The sequence below is a fragment of the Salminus brasiliensis genome, chromosome 5, assembly GCF_030463535.1.
Source record: "Salminus brasiliensis chromosome 5, fSalBra1.hap2, whole genome shotgun sequence".
NCBI classification, from domain to species: domain Eukaryota; kingdom Metazoa; phylum Chordata; class Actinopteri; order Characiformes; family Bryconidae; genus Salminus; species Salminus brasiliensis.
The window spans coordinates 29,054,647-29,081,562 of record NC_132882.1 but is presented as its reverse complement, the minus strand read 5'-3'; the positions used below and the strand labels follow the sequence as shown (position 1 = coordinate 29,081,562).

At 41.0% G+C, this 26,916-nt stretch overlaps 1 protein-coding gene across 1 annotated transcript; it reads left to right on the top strand.

The window, feature by feature from the left end:
* Positions 1–798: 798 nt before the first annotated feature.
* On the top strand, positions 799–15,656 carry kcnv1 (potassium voltage-gated channel modifier subfamily V member 1). The gene is made up of 3 exons (XM_072678910.1): positions 799–882; positions 3,985–4,949; positions 13,378–15,656. Exons 2-3 carry the CDS (start codon positions 4,007–4,009, stop codon positions 13,890–13,892), a joined length of 1,458 nt encoding a protein of 485 aa, XP_072535011.1. The 5' UTR covers positions 799–882; positions 3,985–4,006; the 3' UTR covers positions 13,893–15,656.
* Positions 15,657–26,916: the final 11,260 nt, after the last annotated feature.

Below are 26,916 nucleotides of genomic sequence, written 5' to 3'. Positions count from 1 at the left end.
TGTTTGTTTTAGTTGACTTTTTTCCATTCCAGTAATTGGACGAGAGATCGCCTCTCTCTTATACTGTTTGAGAATTTCCTATTTAGAGTGGCTGCAGCCCTTTTCTGGCACTTAGACATCCAGAAATTGCTGATTTCATCAGAACCAAACGTGTAATTGCATTAAAGCAAGCTTCACGTTAATGAAAATCTGCATGGAGTACATTATATGAAGTGCTTTTAGAAGCATAACGCCGTAAACCCAGTGTAAAATACCTTACATTTACATTTATTCAAAGATGTTTGTATTCAAAGTGACTCACTAATGTGGCTTTATACAATCAAACACACTGTGCTATAAATGCAAGCTTGCAATGATCAACCCAGCCTCCAGGTTGTGTGTACACGTGCTGGTTATGGTGGGCCTATTTGGGCCTATTTTAGGCCTATCTGCCCCTTGACTTCCAGCATTAGCGGGGTCCTTTATTATAAATCATATTGGAGTTGGGGGGGGGGGCAGCGTGCCCACCAGCATGGGTTAGAAACGAACTCGTGCTGAAAGACCCACATCCCTCATCGGATTTGTTTGACCCGCGTGCACATACACATGTATGTGTGTGTATGTGTGTGTGCGTGCGCGCGCGGACTTTGTTGCCTAGCAGCGTGGCAGCGCTGTGATTGGCTGGCTGCGCGCGGAGCGTTCAGAAGGCGCACAAGTGTTCCTCAGTTCTCCAGAAGCAGCGAGAGTTCAGCGACAGCGCGAGCTCCTCTTCCTCCAGCATGCACTGGACCGCTTCACTCCACGTTATCCCAGGAGCAAGAGGAGGCACTGGATAGAAACTCCCAACTGGAGCATGACCTCTGATCTTCGCCCTCTTTTACCAGACCACCGACCTCTCATGAAGTAGGCTCAGCATTATGAAGTTGTTCTTGCACTGCAGGCTACTTTGGGTTCTGCGCTCGGGGTGATGGATGGTGTGTTTTGATGCACGCGTGTCTTGCGTTTGGTCTTGCGTTTCTTTACCAAGCTGCATGCACTGAAGTCCTCATGAGCAGGATCTGTGTAATGTTGGAGGCACCGTTTGCATGTGCTGTAGCCTACTGACCAGTCTCATAATATGACTAATCCCACTGAAGTGTTTCTGTTTTAAACCAATAAGATCATTGGATCACTGGATAAGTGCTCTGCTTTAATTCCTCTATTGTATTACCTCACCGTTCATCTTCACCAAATGTGTCACTTGTCCTTCATCAAGCCTGTGTCAAGTGGCTTAGAGCATCACAGTGATTTAGACTCATTGGAGTTCATCGTTTTATTTGTGTAAGGCTATGAAACGCCCCCGTTTGTGGTGGTATTATTTATTATTCAGAGAGCTCTTTGGTTTCACCTTTGAACATAGGCTGTTAATATGCCCACTCTGTTCTGAAAATGACAAAAAAAAAAATAATTAACTGAGGTTCCAAAGCTAGAAAATGGCAATAATCCATGTACAAATGGTTGTCATACCCAAGCAATCAGTGGACATCAATCAGTTGAAAATGAGAATCAGGAAAATTGTTATACGGATGTTGAATTTTGATTGATTGGAAATTAAAGTTCCATCCATCAGAAACCAACACTGAGCAGACCTGAAGCTCCAGCATCAGGCAGACTGTAGAAATTGCTGTTATACACAGCAGGTATCGGACATCAATCGGTTGAAAATGAAAAATGGGAAAATTATTATACAGACATTAAATTCTGATGGAAATCAAAGTTCCATCCAACAAGCTCCAACATAAGGCAGATGTTGAAATTTGGTTACTTACCACCATGCCTTAAAACCAACACCAGATCAACAACTAGCAATATTAGAATTTCACATTGTGTGGATGTTAACATTATGAGATTCAGCAAAATATCTACACCAACTGTCGTCATTATGTCTCTATTCCACGTCAAACTGATATTGTCATTAGAGGACGTTGTCCTGATCTTGAATTTTGGTCACCTGACATCAAACCTCACCCTACATTCAACCAGATTACAACGTCTAGCGACCTTGGTGGCCAGCTGGGTAAATGCTTCAGACAGCACGCCTCTCTGCTAGCACTCCCATGTGTCTCTCCGCTGCATGGCTTTTGCTCTTGGACCTCTTTAAGGCTGTTTTATGAGACCTGATTAAAAATGCAGGCCTTAAAATTACCAGCATGACAACATTATAGAGAGGAACTTACCAAAGAGAATTAATGATTACAAGAATAGTACCATTACACCAATTAATTAGACAGTCCAGCTTAAATATTTAAATCTCAATGAGCAGCTTTGAAGAAGTAGGACACTGCCAAAGGCTTTGTCTCTTTCGTATTGGATCGTGCGATCAGTCAGTGTTGGTGGAGGAGGAAACTTTTAGGGAATTTACTCATTCATTGAAGAGACCCTCACTAAGGAGTAGTGTAGTAAGAACGGAAGCTATTCAAACACAGTTTCTACACTGTAAACATTTTTTTTCCATCTTGCAGGAAAACATTTGAATGTATTTGAATGGAAGGTGAATAAATCTAGTCAAACTGCTTGTTATCACGTTAAGTAATAGTCCAGGTTGGACGATGAACATTGAACGATAAGTTGGAGGCACTTTTTTTTTGAGAAAAGAATACGGTTAAAGTGCAAGGAATAATAAATAAAGTGCAAGGAAACACTTTCACACACATACCCCTTAAGACATTTAGGTAAATCAAGTGATTGGTCCGACATTGACCATTTTATGATGATAAACTACACTTTTGCTGTTCTGAACCTGGCTAGTGCGCCCCCAAGTGGTTGGAAGTTTAGTTCTGCTGTGTGTGTAACTTGGTAATGAAAATGTGTAAATTGGTGATGAAATATAGAGGATTTTCACCTCTGTTATGTAGCAATACTGGTCACTCTGGTGACATTTGAAGCATTTAATATCACTAAAATGCATTCCTTTTTGAATGGGCATACATGCAGCTGACACAGGTCGCCTAGTACATCCCAACATTTTTCAACATTAATATTTTAATATAAGATTATAGTTATTATGGCTTTTAGAAAAATGTTTTTTGGGGAGGAGGGGTAGTGAGCTATAGGCCCCTGTGGCGCGGCCTAAGCTTTTGGCATTTGTTTTTCTTACATTACTTTTACTTTTCTACTTTAAGTAGTTTTGAAACCAGTACTTTTACACTTTTACTTGAGTAAAAAGCTTCAGATGATATTTCAGCTTCTATAGAAGTCTTTTTAAACCCTAGTATCTACACCTGTGGTCACAACACTACCGGATTTAGAGCTGCCGACAAGTCCAGATATTAAAACTGCTAGATCATTCTGCAAACTCTCTGATAACGTCAGCAGGTCAGCAGTTAACACACTGCAGCCGAGTTTTAGGCTTTTGTCTGCGATTTCCAAAGACAGTCAGTGACTCAAAAACAGGGCTGAAATCGTGTAGTGTGAATCTGGCATAATGTTTATTTTACAAATGTGCTGAGACGGTGGAGACTCACTGATATTAAGGGTGGAAGTTCTGCTTTCTGAATGATGGTGAAACCTTTACACTTAACCTTTCTCTGGTTTACGGCCACTGAAACATCTGTTAGTGTTTTGACCAACATTGATTTTAAAGAGATTTGGGATTTTTATACCTCATAGAAGAGACTATTGAATGACTCTTGAAGGTATGATTGCAAGGTTGAACACACTAAGACTACCGTGGGCTGAAACTGCATCTACCTTTTGAGATCTTGTAAAAATCCATCTCATTGGGCTATCATTAAAAATGAATTGTAAAGAAGACCTCAATTTCTAGGTCGTCAGCTGTTACTAATTAATCATCTGTACATGTTGTAAACAAACCTCAATAAATCATAACAGAGAAACAGAACAGATCCCACCGTCAGTATGTCTGCTTAAGCTCACATTGTCACGACTGGAGAATCTGTGATTAAAAATACACATACTTGATTATTTATTGCGCCGGTTTTAATGGATCTTTCTCTGTCTGTTAAGGCTCTACCCTATCTAGAGCACTATGATCAGTGATGCATCAAGTGCAGCGGAGTTCTGTGGGGACAGCGCCTCAGTCTTGTCCCTGGATTCCAGCGTGTTCTTCAGCGAACCTCCTCCCCCAGCCGACAATCCACTTGATTTCTTCATCATTAACGTCGGAGGGAGCCGCTATATTCTCTCCCAGGAGCTGCTGGCCTCCCACCCGGAGACGCGACTGGGCAAGCTGGCCCTGTCCACCCGTGATTCGGCTTTAGACCTGTGCGACGATGCAGACTTTCTGGAAAACGAGTTCTTCTTTGACCGCAACTCGCAGACATTCCAGTATGTCATGAACTTCTACAAGACGGGCCATCTGCACGTCAGAGAGGAGCTCTGTGTGGTCTCCTTCCTGCAAGAAATCGAGTACTGGGGCATTGACGAGCTCCGCATAGACAACTGTTGCAGGGACAAGTACTACCGCCGTAAGGAGATGAAGGAATCTCTAGATATCCGCAAGGATGCAGAAATGATGGACAACAAAGAGGAGGACTTTGCCGGAGTGTTGTGTCAGGACTTCCGACAACGTCTCTGGGATCTCATGGAGAAGCCAGACTCCTCGAAAGCAGCAAAGACGTTTGGGACCTTGTCCATCTTCTTTGTGGTGGTGTCCATCGTGAACATGGCCTTGATCTCTCTGGACTTCACCATCTTCGGCGCATCCATCCTGGACGCCCTCGAGTACATCTGCATCGTGTGGTTTACAGGGGAGCTGGTGCTCAGGTTCATGTGTGTGAAGGACAAATGTAAGTTCAGCAGGAGTGTGGTGAACATCATTGACCTGCTGGCCATTTTGCCCTTCTACGTCACGCTCGCAGTGGAGAGTCTGCATGGAGAATCCACAGAGTTGGAGAATGTGGGGCGGGTTGTGCAGGTCCTGCGACTGATGAGGTCTCTCAGAATGCTGAAACTTGGACGACATTCCACAGGTAACACAACTGCTGAAAAATCATTTAGGGAATGTTTTTGTTAGAATTTTATCTTTGGAAATCAAAAAGTCTAATCAGAAGAGAGAAATATACTGTTTCATATCAAGAGTACTTATGTATTTATTGAAACATCTATCACAAATGCATGTTAAGGCTGAATCATGTAAAGAAGAGGCCAGAAGGTCAGAATCTTCATCTGAAAGGCCAGAAGATCAGCAATCAGCAATTTTTCATTAAGCTTGGTGAAGTAAGTTGTGGCTGCCGGTAATGTTGACCCAGGGAGAGTACACATGCACAAGCTGCTGCAGTTCTGTAACCTTCTGTAACCACTGCACCCGTTAAGAGGGAATGGAAAATTCCTGAATTTTAGGGATGCGCTGTATGTTGTGGGAAGACTAGTCAGTGGACTGATTTGATGAATCAGTAGAATTAAAGCAGATTGTTGTGTCATGATCAAAGCTGAACGTTCATATCCCACTAGTGGGACCCTACTTTAAAGTAGAGCTGGGCAAAATGACTATATTTTATCGTGATCTTATTATGGTGATAGACAATATGCTTTTCTTTTTATATTAAGGATATTGTCAGTGCTTAATAAACACTGATCAACAGCAAGTTTCATTACAAACCATTATTATTATTAATTAGACTAGTTTAATTAGATGAAGAGCAGCAGATGTTGAATAAAAGTCACTGTACTCTGTACAGTGTCTGAATAGTCATTTTTCAGAATCTGTCGCTACTGATGTATTTAGATTACAGGTATTATGCTAAATACCATGTATCATGAAAAATGTCTTGATATCATGATATCAAATATCATGATATAGTATTTTTGTACCTTATCGCCCAGTCCTACCTTAAAGATTTTAAAACAAGAATGAGATTTTCTTCATCTTTTATTCAGACAAAGAAAAAACAAATTCCATTGGGAATACTTTTTAAATGTCTTTTTAAATGTTGTTTCTGTCTGTTCCATCTGATCAAATTTGAGACCAACTAAATGCCATGTTTTGTGCATCATGAAATTTTTGCTGAGCTGTCAGTTTATTACATCTTCACTCATTGGCTATTTTTTCTAATACACCTACCATATACAGTAGCTCCACTCTGTAAGTTTACAGTTACTGACTTTGGCCCGTCTGCACAAATGATCAGCCCCCCTAACGCCCCCTTTACTCCACTCATCACTGGAAAGCAGTGACACCAACTCTGCGGTAGTGGGAGGTTACTGTGAGGTGACTGGAGTGAGTGTATTAGACACAGTGGCATTGCTGGGGGTTTTAAACACTGTTATGAAAACACATTTACTGGCTTTCATAGACATGACTAGCGTGTTATTGATACACAGTCAAATGCAAAGATTTGGGCCTTATTTTTTAAATACTCAGTTTGCTACAGATTTGTAGAGCAGAGTTTAACATATTGTATTGGTAAAAAAAAACCATAAGGTTTAAAATCTTACACACCTGTAAATGCCACATTTACACTATTTTTAAAATATGGTAAATTAAGCAAATAAACAATAAATGGTTGTTAAAATCTGAAAAAGCTTTTCTTCTGAGGATTTGCACCTGTTTTCAAGAAGAAAATGAACAAAACATTTCATTTTAGCAGAGGTACAAACTGTACTTTGTAGGTCTACAGTCAGAGGCCATAAATCTTTCCAGCCCATTTTCTATTAGCAAAATCAGTGATCGGTTTTGGACACTGTTTGCTAGATACATGTGGTTGGTGGATTGTTCTCAACCCCTCTGTGTGTAAAAGTGTGTAAAAGGTGTGTAAAAACTGAGTGGTCTATGGTTGTTCCTATGATTACCTCTATGGTGGTCCCTATGAGTATGTATGAGCTTAGAAGTGCATCCAAATGGTAAATACTCTTAAAGGTTCTTCAGCAGTTTTTCTATATAGCACCATGGAACTGGAAGGACCATTTGAATGTTTAGATATCTCTTTTCCTGGTTAAAAGGATATTTTGGTTTTGAAAATCATTTAAATAGGACTTTTTTACTAAATGAGTCTATAAAGCACCAAAAGGCTTCTGCTAGCACTATGAATCAAAGAACACTTTTTTGATCACTTTTTCCAAAGAGCATAATCCCTTCTTCCAAAGAGCATCGTCCCTTCTTCCAAAGAGCATTGTCTCTTCCAAAGAGCATCATCCCTTTTTCCAAAGAGCATCATCCCTTTTTCCAAAGAGCATTATCAATTCTTCCAAAAGCATCATCCATTCTTCCAAATAGCATGATCCCTTTTTCCAAAGAGCACAATCCCTTCTTCCATCATCTTTTCTTGCAAAAAACATATTCTCCTCAGACAGCATCTTCTCTATGCCTTTTCTGTAGATGTATTAAGGAATTGAAAGGATTACCATCTTTTTTTCATTACCTGACACTGAAAATGAATTTGTTTCATTAGAAACGATGCAGTTAAACCTTGTAATCGCCGTAGGAGAGAGCCGAACCCTGTGCTGCAGAGATACCATAATTCATGAACTTTCTGCAGGGCTATTTTTGGTGTGAGAGGGAGAGAGAGCAAATTTATTCATCCATTCATATTTTGCCATTGTACCACAGAGATTGGGAGGAGGAGTCCTATAGGCAGCAAAAAAAGTTTCGGTGCACAGTGTACGGAGCTTTGATCTTGTGGTTTTCAGAGAGAAAAGACCCAACCCTCAAATGCACCACAGACCTAAATAATTAAAGGAAATGATGTTTCTGAGCAGACAGCAGAGGACATTGGAGGAGGGCTGACACATTGCATGTGTCTAGGGGGAAAAAGAGAATAAATAAAAAAGAGATTCATGAGATTTCTTGCGTGCATGACAAATCCTAAAATGAATTTAAGAAGATGCAAGAAAGCAGCAAAGACTGCGTGGTCGGTACAGGTACATAATGAATAATGGCTTTCTTTGACTGTGCAGCAAAGCCTTTTTTTTGCAGATTTGTAAAGCCACAGTGATGTTCCTCACTGTTCCAAAGCTGTTTTGATACCGTGGATTATTATTGTGGTTTTCGCAGGATTTGCAGCGCTATTCAGTCGCGGATTCAACACATTTCTGAGCAGTCACTGTAAGGTTTGTTTTCTGAATGAACACCAAAGTGTGTTATTTTATTATCAAGTGAACACAGGCAGATAATCCACAAAGGGAAACTGCAGCCAGCAGCCACCGCACTGTTATTTCCATCCCATTTTAATAATGTGTGTCTCTTACATCTGCACTCTGCCTCGCCTCGCCTCCCCTCTGAAGGTGTTTGTCCCCTCCACTGGCTAATCTGATCAGAGAAACACAAACCAAGTCCAAATGAATAGATCAAGGTTGAGCATTGTGCGGCAGCCTTCACAGCAATATCTGGGAATGAACGTCTTTCAGAAAGCTTCATTCAGACTTGGAACAGTCAGGGCGGGAGATTAAAAAGTCATGCAAATAGGTTGGTGTCACGGTTTTGATGGCACCTGGTATGTGAATTCCCAGGCAGTCATGAGCACGATATGTCCAAACGTTTGTAGGCATCTGCTCATTCAACCTTTCTTCTGAGATTTTGGTTCTCCCTTTTGCTGCCGCTACAGCCTCTACTCTTCTGCGAAGGCTTTGCACTAGCTGTTGGAACGTTGTGTGAATATTTGATTACTTTCATCAATATGAGCATCAGTGAGGTCAATTGCTGATGAAAAACTCTCCATTCCACTCCAGCTCATCCCAAATGAACATCTCCATCACTCCAGAGAACACTGTTCCACTGATCCACAGCCCAGTGCTGAAGGGCTTTATAACAATGTAGATTAGGGATGTCACTGTTCCATAAATTTGATAGTTGGTACCAATACGAAATACAACCAATTAAGTGAGTATATTTACCAAAAAACTATTGCAACAACCTCCACAGTTGACTCTTGGTACCCCCTGGGCAATTAAACAGGATGTTCTGATAGTTGGGCATACCTTTATTCACCTGAAAAATGCAAAGTATTTATAGGAGGCCAGATGTTATTTAGGCTAATCAAATATGTCTTCATTTGAGAGGTACATGTTAACAGAACCTAGGTGTTTGCATGAATTTGAGCATGTTTTGTTCAAAATTGACTTTTTTGTTTTTTTAGTGTTGTTTGCTTCTACAGACTACACAAGAAGTTTACATCTCATTAGTCTTATTGTAAATCAATATTCTAGAAAATCGGAAATGAGTGTTTAAAATATAAAAAATGGCACAATTTTAATGGGTTATTTGTATCTATTAGATTAACAAGGATGTTTAGAATATCCTTACAGTGCTTTATAATACTTGACAGTAATGCAAAAAAAAAACCTATATTTGTTATATTTGTTGTATATATGTATTTATAAGTGTTATCTGGTTTCAGAATTGGTATTCTGAAAAAAATAAAAGGAGGGAGCAGCCCCTCCCTTCTCGTTTTTTACTTCTTATGATAGTGACAGCATCACCCCCAACCCCTCGGTCTTGTGTCTTCATTCATTACAGGCAAAAATCTCTTTATATAGTTAAAAATCGGCAGAATAATCAACACAGGGGATATTAATATGGAATTTATTCTAATACTTGGTGAGTAAACACTATTGGGACTCTAAACAGTCAGTTCACTAATTAGTCGTGTCTGCCTGTATGTGTATGTGTGTGAGATCCAGGCCCCAATGCCCCTCTTCCTTGTGTCAAGTACAACATGTACCGTCACATTTTTAGGACTTTGTATGGGCTTCTAGATGATGCTTCAGAATTCAGTAATTAGAAGGTGTTCCTGAGGACATTTGGACATATAGTGAAGTTTTTCGTTAGTAGGATAAGAGCAGCTTTATCATGATTTCTGTTCCCCCTTTACTGCAGCCACAGCAAGGCTTTACACCTGCTGTTGGGACGTCACTTGAGGATTTGATTAGTTTCATTCACAAGAACATCGAAGAGGTTAAATAGTGATGTTGGATGATCTGTTCTGGATCAAAATCTCCACTCCAGCTCATACCAAAGATCTTGGATGGAGCACCATCTTCCACTGTTCCCTGTGCTTGAGAGTGTGGCTGCTCTATTCTACAACAGCAGTAGACAGTTTCCCCACTGGGACTAATAAAGGATTATCTTAGGTGCACCTTAATCAAGCTTAATTCACTAACTAGAAGGCTAGTCTGGACACGTTTGCACATACAGTGCAGGGTTTCATTAGTAAGATAAGAGCAGCTTCTTCTTGATACCAACCACATGCTCAGTAGTAATTGACAAGCATCTGGGAGTGACAGTATCAGTTCACATGGCATTACAAGGCCAGTCCCCTCATCCCTCTAAGTGAACTCTGTCCTCCCTCTCAGAGAGTATTGTAGTTATTTCAGATACAGTGATTCTTCAGTTCAGATTTAGTCATTCTTCAAAGAAAGGATGTCCTTCAGAAAGGACCGACTCAAGGACATCTCCAGTGCGCGTCTGCAGACGAGCTACACTAAATGTTCCAAATGTTGTGGACACCCATTGTAACAAATGCATTCAGCTACTTTAAGCTGCACCCATTGCTGACGCAGATGTGCAAATGCGCACACAAACACACAGCTTGTTTAGTTCCCTGTAGAGATGTATTGCCAATAGGTTAGGACTCTCTACAGCAGATAAACATGAGCCTATACCACCATGCCTAATACCAGCCATGAGCTAGAAAGGTATTAAGCCCCCCAGCATAGAGCAGTGGAACTGTGTTCTCTGGAATGATGGTCAGTGCTCCATCTAATACTTGATGAGTTGAAGATGCGGTAGGGTGGTGATCATCCAACATCCTGACCTTACTAACGCTCTTATTACTGAATACAATCAAATGAGCACTGCTCCAAGGTCAAGCAGAATGCCTTCCCTGGACAGTTGAGACAGTTACTCCAACAAAAGGAGGATGGACTCCATTAATACCCTTGATTACAGAAGAAATAATGAATGAGCAGATGTCCCAATATTTTTGTCCATATAGTGTAACTCAGAGTATTCAAATGGGAGGCAGGATTTCTTTTCAGATGTGGTTGCTGGATCGTACTGATGGATTCCACTGTGAAAATGCCAGCAGACCCAGAAGCCTCTGCAGGACTCAGGCATTTAAAGATGGGCGAGCAGCTCTTATTCATTTGGATGTCTTCATCTTTTCATAGAGGCAGGGACTGTTTGACTTCGTGAGGCATAGAAAAGTTTTATAAATAGGCAACTTGCTGTGTCTAAACACAGTGGGGAATGCAAATGTATTCAGTGAGGCTGACAAAAAAAGTGTCACGCCATCTCAGAGTGTGAAATGAAAACAGCTGTTCAATGGGGCCTATATTTAGACTGACATCTCTTGGATGGTGTTAAATCATTTTTTCAAAAACCTTCGCCCAGAGCTTCACACGTCAATACTGGAAATTTCTGCAAGGCTGAAATCTAAACCTTTTTTTTTTTGGTAAAACATTGAAAGGAACATCTATAAATGTCCTCCACTGAGGGTTTCAAACTTCACAACTAGTTCAACATGTGCATTCAAGTGGCTCTCTGCTGCAACAACTCCTACTGCAGAGCAAGACAGCATTACTAATGTCAGTGCTGAAAATCCCAGTTACCGCTGATGCTTTGCAAGAGCATCTCCCTTTACTTGCTCTTTGGGTTGCTGGTGTTATATAATGCATGTGCTTGAATTTCTTCAAGCAATATTTTCCTGTGTGTGTGTCTCTCTCTTTCTCTGTGTGTGTAATGACTCCTAACCTTTTGCAATTCCATTCCTTTCTTCATGCATTATTTGATATTCCACTCTTCTCGTCTTTCAGAGTGATGTTCTTCATTTTCCATTATCATTTTGTGGTAGTTATCAGTTATCATTGGTCATGTGACTTCAACATTTTTATATGGAAAATATGGGGAGTGCAAAAGGATACAGACAAAAACAAGATGTGAGTACATTAACTGTGAGGACTGTAAGCGGTAGGGTTGGGTGATATAACGGTAATAATGTATACCATGGTATTTCAAAATGTTGACTGTATTTCAAAATGAGGACGTATGTAATTTCTGATCGGTGTCTATTTAGTCCACGAACAAATACGCATAGTCCCCCATGTGCATTTAAGATGGCCACAGGGTGGGGGCGCTATGGGAGCTCACTGATTGGTGATGTAACGCTCTGAAAACAGGTGGGAGGAAAAAACCAACCCCATATGCTGAGTTTGACTGAAAGTGAACGGAAGCAAAGCTAGATGAACACGTCTTTTAAATATTCCTTAAACAGTTGAAAACAATCCTAAGACCATTTGCTCGACTCTGTGCTCTCAGATGTAGATCTTTATCCTCTAAGCGTGTGTGATTTGAGACGGAACTGTCTGGAACATGGCCTGTGCAGTGGTGTTTAGCCTGTTAGATAACATATCTAGGCCTAGAAAGCCGGCTATGAGTCCAAACATGGCAGAACCACTCTCATTACAATTTCTAGTTACTCCCACAGCAGTCGCTTAACTTCGCCCTCTCAGACACACGTTTTTATCATCAACACTTGTGTCAGTAGCTCAACACTCTGTCTGATACTTGGTGGATCTATAGCTGAGCTATCTAGCTAAGCAAAGGCTAACTTAGCGAATAGGCTACAGAACCAAATCCAGAACCAAAGGAGGGAACCTTCAGATTTAGCTTTCTGTCTGGCCAACACAGGTCGCTCTATGTCATTACCTTCTAAATGCCAGACTTGAATGTGTTTGGTGGTAAACTGATTGTATTTCTGCTTACTAAGCTAATGCTAAGCATTGCTAATTTATTATTGTGCACGGTGTTGACTTAGTCTGTGACCTTGTAAATCCAATTTTAAGAAAAACACATGATCATATGCATGAAATCTAAGCAAACGAAAAGTTTACATTTACTGCAAACAGAACAGAAGGATCTGAAAATACACTGCCACTGGCTAGCAGTCTGGGTTTAAACACAACAGTAAATAAACTATAGTCTGCCACCAATCTTTACATTAAACTATTCATTAAAAATCCGTACTATGTTTTGGTCAAATTAATACAGTATTGCAGAACATAATATTGTGATATTCAAGTGTATTGAAATTTCCTTACACCCCTAATGCAAAACATTCAAATGCATACTATTTCTTTGTTTATTTTAGTTTCAGATTTATCACTATTTTACCATTTTCAACATTACATATAAAACCCAGAAGATTTGGGTGGGTTAACTGGTGGTTTTGGAAAATAAATAAATAAAATGACTACATTTGCCTGCAATGGACTGGCGCCCTGTCCTTGACCTAGAGATTCCGGGTAGGCTCTGGACCCACCGCAACCCCCAAAAATGGATAAAATTCCATTATAGAAATAAAAAAATGACTATATGACCATAGTTTATATATATATTTTTATCACTATATAACATAATCATGATAAACCAGTAAAGTTTGACCTCCAACATATTTTTCCCATCAGGTCTGAAGTCTCTGGGCATGACCATCGCTCAGTGTTATGAGGAAGTGGGCCTGCTAATGCTCTTCCTCTCTGTGGGAATCTCCATCTTCGCCACCGTGGAGTACGCCATCGAGCACGACATTCCAGAGACCACCTTTACCAACGTGCCCTGCGCATGGTGGTGGGCCACCACCTCCATGACCACCGTAGGCTACGGGGACATTCGCCCGGACACGGCCGTGGGCAAGGTCATGGCCTTCATCTGCATCCTCTCGGGCATCCTCATCCTCGCCCTCCCCATCGCCATCATCAACGACCGCTTCTCGGCCTGCTACTTCACGCTAAAGATGAAGGAGGCGGCACTGCGGCACGGCGAGGCCCTGAAGCGCCTGACCCGTAGCTCGACCTCCGATGTGACCGCGGCTGGGGTCAACTTGCGAGACGCCTACGCCAGGAGCGTGCTGGAGATGCTGCGGCTGCAGGGCCGAGAAAGAGCAAGCACACGCAGCAGCGCAGGCGACGATATCTGGTGGTAGTGGGACACATCTCAGATAAAGGAAGAGTGTGATTGGACGAAGAGCTGACGTACCACCAAGCACACACTTCCCTATGTATTTTAGTGCATTAGAACTGTGATTTAATTGGCTACCTTGACTTGAAAAGCCTTATTGCACAGTTATGAAATTTTGATCAGATCCGATCTGTCTGCCTTGATGGTTCACATTTGGTTCCCGTATCTGTCACTAGTGTGAGCACGCGTCTGCCCTGAAAGCATGATGATGACGACGCCGATATGCACACTTGCAACAAAGCGTGATGTTGTAAAAATGCACTAATTTCTCTGGTTGTTTTGCCACTTATGTGTACTTATATGTACATTTCATTTGAAATCACATCAAAATACAGACATTGCTGATCAAATGACAGGTTTTATTATCATGAATGAAGAAATTTTAAACAATAAATAAACTTGATTGTGACATTTCTGAACATTTAGAGCACAATTTTATGCATTTGCTAAATAAAAATATAAGAATAAATAAATAAATAAACAACATTTTAAGTATGCCATTTTACATTTCCTTATATATTTCCAACATGTTTATTTAGGCAAATAAACAGTAATTGTGCATTAAAGTGTGCAGAAGTGTGTCTCTGTAGAGGATGTTACTTATTTTCACTTCATGTCAAGTCTGGTTTATTTATACAGAGCTTTTAACAACCAGTGTTGTCACAAAGCAAATTTACAGACATCTGGGTCTGAGCCCCTAGTGAGAGAGCCGGAGGTGACAGCAGCAAGGAAAAAATTTCCCAGACGGAGAGGAAGAAACATTAAGAGGAGGCAAGACTCAAAAAGGGAGCCAGGTTTCCTCAGGTTGACAGCAGATAGCACAATGGATAACTTGATCCATTCACAATCCAAACTTCAAAGCAATCAAAATAAAGAGTGATTTATGACTAATGGATACAATAATAAAAAATAATTGAAGTCTAATGTTAGAAACAGAATCCTCCAGATGCATTCACTGAAAACCAGAGATTAAAGCAACAATATGCAGTTTTGTCACCTTAAAAAAAAGCTTTTAAATTATTGTTGATGCTCCACTGACTTGTAATAGGGAGAACAATGCTTCTATCGTTGCCACTTCGGGCTCGGCACACTGCTACCTGCATTATGTAACTCTGGTGAAGCAGGCAGGACAACACTTACCAGACAGTTCTGTATCTCTCAGCCCAGGAACAAGAACTGGCAATTCTCCATAATGCCGCTTTAATGTTAGAGGTCATATAGCTTGAATGAAGAATTGTAGCTTGAATTGAAGAATCTGTAATTGCTATGTTAATATGAAGATGTAAAGGAGAACTCTGTATGATAAGTTATGCTAGTATTAATGGTTTTAGTGAGAGTCTACATTGAGATTAGTCTAACCAGGGGAATGAAGCAGAATGATGCAGGCAGCTCCATGATGGTCAAGCTGGTCTGAAGGGCAGGCAACAGCAGGGGTGTCCAGTCAAAACTGATCTTCCACCAGCATCAAGCCAGACAGGAGGGCAGCTCAGCTTGGCAAAAAACACATGAGAACATTTACAACATCGACAAATCATGACATGTTCGCACAACCCTGAAAACATCTGATCTGTGTTACACATAGGCAAGAAGAGTGCACTTGTGCCACTTTGACCCTGTAATGTGACCCACATCGTTAGTGCATGCAAGTCGTTGTATGTTTGTGACAGAGGATTGCTGTCTGTCTTCTTTGAGTTGTACAGTCCTAGCTTATGCCATTCATGTAAATTTACTTCTGCAGTAAGTGTTTTTTTTTTTATATATCTATTAAAAGATCCTGTGCTTGTCCTTTATCCTTCTTCTGTGGACTCTTCATTGTGTTCCTTTTTCGAAATGTCACCAGTGCCTCAGAGGTCACAGTGATCCTGCAAGCTAGTTAGCCATAGGAATCTGCAGAGATAGGCAAGACCTGTTTCACATGTGTGTCAGTCTCACAAATTAAAGAGCCAACTTTGCAAAGGGCCGCTACGTCACAGAGACAGGGTCTTGACATTTGCCCATTCTGGCCATTCCCAACTCTCCCAAGAATTCTTCATTTCGAATCATACCGTGAGTGAGATGCCCTTACATGGTGGTTTGGCTCCCCCTCCTTGCAGATTGCTTGACTTATTCCCTGGACATTTAAGGGAGGCGGACTAAGGCTCCCCCGATGTGAACTCGGACCGTCGCAGCTGCTAAGAAGCAGGGAAGAACATATGGCTTTAGCAAAGCGAGGGTCAGTGCTGAAGGCTGCTGAATACAAAAACCAAGAAAGATTTCACAGTTGCCTTTAATAACAAGACACTCTCTGAAGGTTCCACTGCATGTCGATCGCCAGAGTCAGAATAACAGAGTCATGAAGGGTGTCTTTTTGTTGTTGTTGTTGATTATTTTTGGTGCAGTAAATTACCATGTCTCTGTTGCACCAAGTGTTATGAAGCACACTACTTGCATTTCAAAGACTGCCCTAGATATCTACTGTGTGGTTATTATTTTATAGTGCTGTCAAGACATGATATGAATAATTTCCCTGCAATATAGCAGGGTTTTTTTTATTATTATTATTATTGTTTAATCTTGTATCCATTTTGTCGGTTGTGTAGTCTTGCTGTTCTGCTTAGATCCACATAACACAAATTCAGATGCAACCCAAACAGAGGAGGACGAGCAGGCAGCATGCCCTGGTTGAGTTATAAATAGAATGCATTTGAATGTGTTTGATGTACAGGGATGAGGGCCTTATCTATTCCCCAGCTGACCGGCATCCTTCAACCTGTCATCCAAAGCACCAGAAACACAGAAACAAAAGCATGTCCGATGCATAATTAGATGCCACCGTCTATGTTCATATGTATGTGGCGTGTATGAGAGAAAAGAGCAGGAGCCAAGAAAGATGGTAACAGACAGAAAGCGAGGGAGCACATGGTAGGCCTGGAAGGAGCAAGAAGTGTTCCTTAAATTAAAAAGGTCTCTCTCTCTTTCTCTCTCTCTCTCTTTGTCAGCATATTCTCACTTGATGCTTGTGGAGCTAACCTGACCCAGCAGACTCTAATCTATGGCTCTGTTTTCCCCCCATAAGAAATGAAACAGACTAGCTCATTGTATCTTTCCTGTCACTTCAAAGAATAACAGTTTGACACCGAGCCCAATAAATAATTAGCGCCATACCTTTTTTTTTTTTTTCCAACGCCATGATGAGAAAAAGAACTGTAAACAATTTGAACCCAGCACTGCTCTTTGAGAGCTGCGGCACAGTGCCAGGCAGATGAGCTCTTTAATGGTGGCAGAACCCTGGATTACTTAGCTAACAGAGCCCCTACCACCCTCCCCTCGGTGCCAAACTCCTCAGCACACAATTTTAAATCACTGAGACACATCCTGAGGCCAGCAGCTGTGTTGACTGTACGGTGAATAATGTCAGGAAGGAGAGCCGGCAGGGCAGTCTACCTTACTCTAAATAAAACACACTGTCCAAGAACTCGGCAGCAACAAGTCACTAATCTGTAAACCTATACACTCTTGAGTCCAGATACAAGTGAGTCACAGGGCAAACGTTAATAAAAAAAAAAGAAAGAAAACAAAAATTGATAGGAGATTATTCGGTCACATGAAGGCTGTTTATTGGTCTTGCTAAATGAGTAAAAGTTTATGTGTTATGGACAATAACATACTGTAGTGCGGTTGCATTGTTTGAGAGGTATTTCCACCCTCACACATGCACACTGCCACAGTCCTACAACCTAGGCCTACCTAAACCCCCCCAGCCATAACATTTTAACTATTGTGGATACCTATATGTCCCCAGTGTCTTCTTTTTTATTGTGGTTACCCTAGCAGTTGGATTAAATGCTTTTCAGATGATGATTACTTTTGACTGTTATACACATGTATGTATGTATGTATGTATATATATAAACAGTCATGTGAAAAAGTTAGGTCACGTCACCAGATGCAGCTCATCAGCTGCAAATGATTAGAACATGGTTGGGGGGGTTGGAGGAGCCTGTCCTATTTAGGCCTCAGACATTTGGTTCGGTTTGCTCTTGATTGGAGGCCTTCAGAAAGAAAGTTGTAGATGCAGATGAGTCTAGGAAGGGATTTAAAAAGAACTCAAAACACTTCAATCAGTCTGCTAAATCACTTACATGTGTAACAATTGCCATCATGGCCAGGTCAGGCCGTCCTAGCAAGTTCAGTCCAACAGCAGACCACAAAATGCATAAATAAATCCTAAAATGTCGCCACAGGATCTACAGGTAGCGGGGCAACAGGGCAAGTTTTCGAAAGAACACCTAGACCAAGACCAGGACCAGTACATCTAGAGTGATGTGTTTGGTGTGAACCAGACACAACATATTAGCACAAGAACCCAGATCAACTATGGAGCATGGAGGTGAAAATGTCATAGTTTGGGGCTGCTTTTCTGCAGTAGAGTCTAGAGAGCTCTCCAACAAAGAATCCACTAGGAATTCTTTACTGTATCAGAGAGCCCCTGAGAAAAATGTAAGACCATCTGTCTAAAAAAAATACTGCTGAAACGTCACACAGCTGAAAGAATTCTGCATGGAGGAGTGGGAAACACTTTCTCCCAGTTGAAGTCAATGACCAGTATAAAGACCAGTGTAGATCAGTATAGGAAATGTCTAACTGGCGTTATTTCAGCCAAGCACCTTTACAGATGTGCTGCTCATCTCCCCAGTCAATACATGGTTTTGTATGCTTTTGAATCCACTGGCACAAAAACCATCATATTTACATACTGAACATTTGCCTATTAGGCCCACAGCAGTTTAGCCCGACCTATTCATGGTAAATGTATTAAAAGCATCTGAGCCTGGACTGTTTTAGGAGTAGCACAATAGAGGGCTCATCACAAAAGAGCTTATTTACATAAATCAGTCTGAAAGGCACAGCAACCAAAAACAACCTGTTTATTTCTAAAGGAAAAATAGACTTACTTTGTCTTGACTGTCCTAAAAAGAGAGGCTGGGAAATGGTCATGTAAAAATGCATCATGGCAAAAACTCACACAGACATCTTAAGTGCACCTCAGGGAAAAACAAGCATGGACATTTTAATGACATACTGCATGACTGGAGCATGTATGGTTCCATATCCATATATGACCTACTTTAACGTTTATAGAGGGATTTTCTTGAATTGCTAAGCGAAGGGCATTGCACAAGCTGTTCCCATTTCTCCAGAGACTGGCATGAGTGAAAGTGAAAAATGAGTGCTAAAATGACCTGTGAAACAATGCGGTATCTCACAAATAGGTCAGGGTGGCGAGGGGCATGCAGCAGCGCGTATAGCCCACAGGCGTGGCGTGAGCCTTTACTGTTCAACTAGCTGACAGCGTGTAAAAAGAGTGTTACTATTAGACATGCCTCATTCGCACTTCTGCTATGCTCATTGCTTTTTCAACATCTCTCTTTGATCTGAATGTGTCAATCAGTTTTGGAGCTCATTTCAAACTGAGGAAGCAAGACGTTCCCTTACCTTCCCTTAAACAGGACTCGAATGTACAGTGCAGAATAGCTTCCATTTTACTCTGTGACCTGTGTACAACTAAAAATACGAGTTGCAGGGTTCTTGTGTTACCAAGCTTTGAGGCTTACACTCATCAAGGACACGATTGTAATTGCACTTGGGAATACAATGATTTTTTTGAACTGTTCTATTTCAAAATCAAGAAAAATTATACATACAGGGTCAAAAGTATTCATACAGCACACCTAATACTTTGTTTACTTGTTTACTTAGCGATTTGCATGCTTTTAGTATCATCAGCAAGCTTCTGGCACATTTCTGGTTGGATATTGTACCACTCTTCTTGGCAGAATTGATAAGAGCTAAATTAATAAATTATTAATAATTATTACAAAGGTATTCCTCCTGCACAAAGTGGATGGCATAATAAGCATGATGCTACCACCACCATGCTTAACAGATGTTACACTGTTCTAGGGGTTAAATCTTTATCTCATCTGACTCAACTGTCCTTTAGAAGGCTTTTTCTTCGCCTGCGTGGTCAGCTGCAAACTTTAGCCGACATTAGAATTGAAGAAGTAAATTTTGAAACAGGGGCTTCTTCCTTCAACTGCAGCCTCACAGAGTCCAGGGTGATGTAATACTTGCTAGACTGCAGACAGTGACACTCATGTTCCAGCAGCTTTCAGCTCCTTGGCAGGCCTGTGATTCTTGGGATTTTCCTAACCATCCAAACCATCTACCAACATCTACCAATAATTTGTACTTGTTTCATACAGGTCATCTTGGGATTTGCAGATGTTTGGAAATGGCTCCGAAAGACATTCCTATTACTATTAGTAGTTCAGAGATCAGAGCTCTGTAGACTTTTCCTTTGTACTGTGTGTTGGTTTTTCCAGTAAGTGCTGTCAAGCAAGCTCTTTTTATGTGGGACCAAAAAAGTTACCAGCAGTAGTCAACCAAGAGGCTTTGGTTGTGGCAAGATAAATGACAGTTTGGAGCTTTCAGCACCACTTAATGTATAATCATAGAGGGTGTAAACATACATTGACCCTGTATGTAATATTTTGACCCTCAGTTGATTTCAGAAAACCCCAAAAATGACAAATTGTGCACCGAATTCCTTTTTGTAAAATCTGAATGAACCTGCATAACTCACAGTTTAGACCTTGACCTTGAATAGCTCAATCTTTCTCTTTTCTGTGAATTTTATTTTTATTATATCACTCTGAGCATTACAATTCCAATTCAGTGTTTGGTGTCTAAAGTTATTAGATATGCACAAAATAGGACAGTTTGAAAAGAGTCACTCTTGTCACACATTTTGAAAGGTATGTAGGCGACATGCGAGCTGTTTCAGCTTGATTTACCTCAGAGCGGTGTAAAAAGGATTCTGTGGTGAGACAGCAGCAAAGTCAAAATGGAGGCCAGGTGATTGCCTCAAAGGAAAAAGAGGAAAGTAGAGTGTGCTGTGCGGAGAGGAGCCTAAAGTTGAACATTCCAGCACACAGCAGCTGAGACACACAAGGTAAAGGAAGCATTTAGGGATAAACTCATAATGGATTTATTGAGAAATACCAACAGAACAATGTCAAATAACCCACAGTGTCAGACACCACTCTTTTTACAGAACGTTAAGACAGCACTGCAAAATGCGACCCAAGCTGTTATTCAATATATAGGCTCCCTTTAAAAGCAGGGTTCTTTAAGGTTTCTTTACTATACTATAACCATGGCAACACAAAGAATGAATAATGGGGTTCTTAATCTGGTGAACTGGTTCTTCATATGCACTCTTATGTATCTGTAATTACTGTCCCACCCCCTCTTGTCTGTGTCCTGTCTTGGCAATCATGGCTCCCTTCACCCTGTCTCCTCACATCTTTTTGGGACCCCCGTCTGCTCTCCCACCCCCTTACCATGTCTACCCCTTAGCTTCATCCTCTTCCTTCCGCTCATTCCTAGGGTAGATAAAGCATCCCCAAAATATGTCTTGGTGGACAAAGCTATACCTATGCTTAACAATGCTAAAGATTCAATCTCCTGACTCCTGTATGCTGAATTTCTCACAAAGCAATGCTGTAGAAGAACCAATTTTTCTTCCATAAAGACACATAATTGTTAAACAGACAGAGAGAATCTTCACTTGCTGTAAAAGTTCTTTACCAACTTAACGGATCTTCACACTCACGCGTCTCTATAACAAACCTGGTTCATGGAAGAACCACCAAAAGTGGCCTGGTCATCAGAAATAATGTTGGACAGAACAGCATTATGAAACCTGTATCATCAAGCTATCATTACCTCTGACAGTGTGTCATTTGAAGGTGTCACTGTCCTGTAATAGAGTTTCATGCATGTTATTACTGACTTCTATATAATGAATAAAGATGAATATCTATGTAAGTGTATGTATTATTATAATTATAAAATAAGTTGAAGTAAAAAAGGTGTATAGAAGCTTACACATCTGACATTTCTTCTGAAATCAAGGCTATTAATGGGGAGTTTGTACCACTTCACTGCAGTTCCAGGCTTTACACTAGATGTTATGGATCTGAATGCACACAAGCCACAGGCTACAAGACCATTAGTAAGCTCAAGTTCATGCTTTTCTATTGAGATTTTTCAAGCGGTGAAGCAACCGAAAGCTCATTTTAGAAATGGTTGGCCCGAATTCACAAATTAAAAGAGGGGTCCGAATACTTTTGGACACTTGTGTATCAACACATTTAGGTCAATGCAGCACAGCACAGTCTGTTTATGTGTTATTCTACACTACATGCACAGAAGTATTAAGACACCTACACATTACACCTACAGGAGCTTTTATGACATCTCATTCTACATCCATAAGCAGTAATATGGAGTCGCCCCCCCCCCCCCTTTCCAGCTCTAACAGCTTCGGCTGTTCTGGGAAGGCTTTCTACAAGATCATCCAGAAGAGCATTTGTGAGGTCAGACACTGATGTTGGACCTTAGGGCCTGGCTCGCAATATCTGTTCTAGTTCATACCAAAGGAGTTTGATGAGGTTGAGATCAGGGCTCTGTGTGGGCCAGTCAAGTTCTTCTTCCACACCAAACTCACTTAACCATGCCTTTGTAGACCCTGCTTTGTGCACTGGGCGACAGTTGTGCAGGATCAGAAAGAGCCACTCACTATAGTTCAAAATGTCTTGGTATGCTGGAGCACTAAGATTTCACTGGAACTTCACTTGAACTAAGAGACCTGAGCCAACCCCTGATAGACAACCTAATAGCATTATCCCTCCTCAACCAAACATTATAGTTGGCACAATGCAGTCAGCCAGGTTACGTTCTCCTTGCTTTCGCCAAACCCAGACTCGTGCTACCGACTGCCAGATAGAAGTGAGAGAAGTGTGATTCTTCACTGCACAAAACACATTTTCATTACTCCAGAGTTCTGTGGCAGTGTGTTTTACACCTTGGTGATGTAAAGCTGGGGTTACAGAATGCAATTTCTACCTTTAGCCCCAATTCTCAGTCTGTGGTGGTTGGCACTTGTCTGCAGAATTTTTCTTCAGTTCAAATTGACAGTTGGGGAGATAATCAAGTAGTGTGTGCGGGGCACAGACTCCATTTATTAGCCTCCCAATCACGTTGCAGACCAGTGTAAGCATATCAAACTTTTTCCTTTTTTTTCCGTAAGTGTAATCTTGAGTGTATACTGCTCAAGGGATCCGTCTATAGCCAATGAATACTGAGCAAGTGCAGTTGTCAGGCAAATATTAGGTAGTTTCTTATTTTAATTGCATGTTCCACCTTAAATCATATAGCAGCTACAGTCTGGTGCTGGTACATATTCGATGCTACAGCACTTTTTAAGGTGGAATGCCATCATGTGCCAAGTACGTAGGGTAGCCTTCAATATGTGCTGTGCTCCTCACCTCCAACTCCCTCTGCAGTCTGTACAGACCATGCTGACTCAGACTTTACACCCACGACATCACCTAAAGGATTTTTTCATGTTTCTTTCGTTTTGGGTCAGCGGTGCAAATGGCAGGGCGAATCTATGTCTCTGAGGTGTTACAAGGCATGCGGAATTTGGGGCATGTACAGTGTTCAGTTAAGCAACAGCTTAAAATCTTGTACAGTAGGATCCCTAGTCGATTTGACCAACCATAAAATCAAGCGACACTCAATCGGCATAGGTTTTTCTATAATCTTCTACCACTTTAAAAGTAGTGGAGTGGACCCAAGGCTTCATTTTTCAATGCAGCTGCTCGGCAATGGAAAACCTTGCCAGAAAGCTCCCGGCACAGTTTTTGTGCTGTTGTTAATGCCAGAAGAGGTTTGGAAATCTGCAGTGAGCTGGTGGCTTTATGCACTATGCGCCTCAGCACTTGGCGACCCCGCTCTATAACTTGTGGTCGGACACTTTGTGGCATGATTTTACACATCTGTGGCAATGGGACTGAATAAAACAGCTGAGCATGAGCGTAATCTAGTAATGTTTACTGGTCAGCCACTTAATGTGAAAGGGTCCCGTCTATAGCCAATGACTACTGAACATGAAAAGTACAGGAGCTTTTATGACATCCCATTCTTCCTCCATAGGCAGTAATATACAACAGAGTTGGACCCCTCCTTTGCAGCTATGCATTGAATACACTGAAAATAAAGACTTGTAATAAAGAGAAAATAAGGCAAGGAGAGGCTGTAAGGGGAACTGTATTGCCACTTGGTTAACATGTCATGTTTTTGCAGTTTGACATATTACACTTAAGCACACAGCCGTCAGGGACCCCTTTTTTAAACTCAGCAGTGCTTACTCTCCCCTGTTGAACTAAAACTCAGCCGGGCATCTTTAAATTATTACTCGCCTTCCCATATGGCATGGAAAAAGCTTTCATCTCAAACTTCAAACATCAGGGGGCTTCGCAGCTGTCCTGAAGGAAATTTCTTTTGTTAAATAGCATTGGGTTAAGCCCCTGATTGGGATTCAGAGACACACGCTTTCAGAGACAGTTTTAAAATGCATGGTCTGGGTCAAATTTGCTACATTTCACACTTTTTACATGGTATGAGCTGGAGCCTTCCCAATTCACTGAGGAAGGCTGGCAGCACAGCCTGGCCTTTGGACCTGAATGAGTGGAAGCAAGCTGTACAAGCAGCAGTTTGGACCAAATTGGTAGGCACCCCTCCAGCCCTCTTTGCCTTCAGCCCATGTCTCATAATTGGTGGTTACTGACTCTTCTTGGTGTGTTCACCAAGATCTCCTGCATGTTGGTGACCTTCACAGTTCATTTGAGTGCATTAATATTTATATTAATAAATATTTAGGTTAGATTACACCCATATAAGGAAGGCCAAGCCAATATGATCCACACATCAAACTTTTAGGTGGTTATTAATGTTTATGACACTATTAGCGAGCATTGTTTAGATATTAACCACGGTTTAGCCGTAGGTTCCACATATTCACCTCTACGATACAGAATCAAGGTATATTCAGATACTATTTAGATGTGAAATGCATGTTAACGCCAGGTGTAAACAGGCTTTGTCAGACTAGCAAATCAAGCCTAAGGTGTGTCACCAGTTTTAATTAGAAACTGTCATCTAAATGAAATTACCAAGCTTTACAGTTTTTCTGACTCTTCAAACCTTGTACTAACACTTAGCCAATACTGCCCCCCAAGCAACTGTCTAAAGCTCTGAAAACAAAAGTAACTGTTGCCCACCAGGCAGAGAAAGGGTGTGTAAACAGGCTCTTTTAGTAAAGAGCTCTGGCACAGGGCTTGTACTGCTGTTCTCCATTCGTACAACTGACTGAAACCTGGTTAGACTACAGCTGTGACAGATCTCATATATTTACAAGTGTGTCCTCCTTTCCTTTCCTTTTCTTTCCTTTCCTTTCCTTGTTTCCTGGAACCCCCTCTAGGGACCTAAGGAACAGAAGGAAGAAGATGCGAAGACAGAGAAACAGGCACCAAGTTTGTTTTCTGAATGAGACATCCTTCACTACTTTGAGACCCGGTAACTGAGCTTAAAGAATCCTTACCTATTATGAACTCAGCCATACCAATCATTTCATTTCCACATTGCCTAACTATAGCATATCACTATAACACAGAATAAGTAAAAATACACATTGTATTTGGTGTATTTGGCTCATAGAGGATAGAGGAATTAATGAGATGTTGGAGTTGTTTTGAAATCCAGCCCTGGTTATCACAGTGATGTATCTAGCACTACCAGAAGGTTCCACCCAAACCATGGAAATCTATTTTATTCCATTAGCACTTGAAATCCTGACCAATGGGAAAGCTCACTTAGCTGTATTTACTTAGACGCCACAGCGGAAAAACTGGGCAGGTTTCTATTAAATGTTTTTGAAGATATTAAATCTTTTGTTTCCAATCAAATTGAAATAATAATATATGAATATTACTATAATATTACAATTGCAGATTTATTTTTAGACATATTTTAGTTCTAAGAAAAAATTAGGGCTGCTCTGTTCCTGGATGTTGCTATCCCTAACACAAAAGACCTATTTCCAAGGCTACTACTTAACCTGTATCCACAAAAGGAGACAAAATGTGCAAAGAAAAAAAGTTCAAGTAGAAAAAAGAGCTCCTGTACAATCTAATGGACAGCACTATGTTCTTATTTGTCACTGAGCAGTAGTAAACACAGCCTTCGTAGTTAAACAAACTTCTGATGCACAGCTACTTTTTTTTTATAACTTAATAAATGGAAAAAATCTTTGCAAAGGTTTGGGTGCCCTAAGAGTTGCGAAGGCTCAGAATTGTTTGACAAGGTCTCAGAGTAGCAAATCAGGCCTAAGGCATGTTACCAATTGTAAGTAGAAACTGGGATCTAAATCAGATTTCCAAGCTTTACAAATTCTCTGTCTCTTCTAACCTTGTACTAGCACTCAGCAAACACGGGGCCCCCGAACAACTGTCTAAAGCTCTGAAAACAAAAGTAATTGATGCCCACCAGGCAGGGAAAGGGCATAAGGGCGTTTTCAGCTAATGCCTCATACAGGGCGAAGTGTTATTAAGAAATGTTCTAGGGAGCGGTGGAGATAGAGTTGAGACCTGAAAGATCAAGAACAGGTAAAACAGGCAAATCAAACCTCCATATATTACAGCCAAGAGTGAAGAGGGTAGTGCACTGTTCCAGTGTGCAGCATTGCTTGCATAAGCATAATCTTAATGGAAGAGTCATATGGAGAAGATCTTGCCTGCAAGTATCACGACTCAACGTTTAAAGTGTTCAGTTTGCAGTAACAGAAAGGCAAAATGAGGCCGGTTCTGTCGTGTTTGGATTCATAGTCTGCCAGCTAGGCTTAGATAGGTTAGCTAGCTAAAGCTAAACACCACAGCACACACCATGTTCCAGCTAACTAAGGCTCAAATTACACACATTTAGAGGATGAAGCCTCACATCTGAGAGCACAAAGATAAGTGAATGGTCTTGGGAGTGCTTTCGGCTGTTTTCAGGAACACTAAGTTGACCTCCAGGTTTCATTGGTCTGTCTTTCAACGTTG

What these genes read in the sequence shown, in the direction of transcription:
- kcnv1 (XM_072678910.1), top strand. Translation starts at nt 4,007, where the DNA reads ATGATCAGTGATGCATCAAGTGCAGCGGAGTTCTGTGGGGACAGCGCC. An exon ending in ACTTGGACGACATTCCACAG is followed by an intron (nt 4,950 to 13,377) that starts GTAACACAACTG and finishes TTTTCCCATCAG; the next exon opens with GTCTGAAGTCTCTGGGCATG.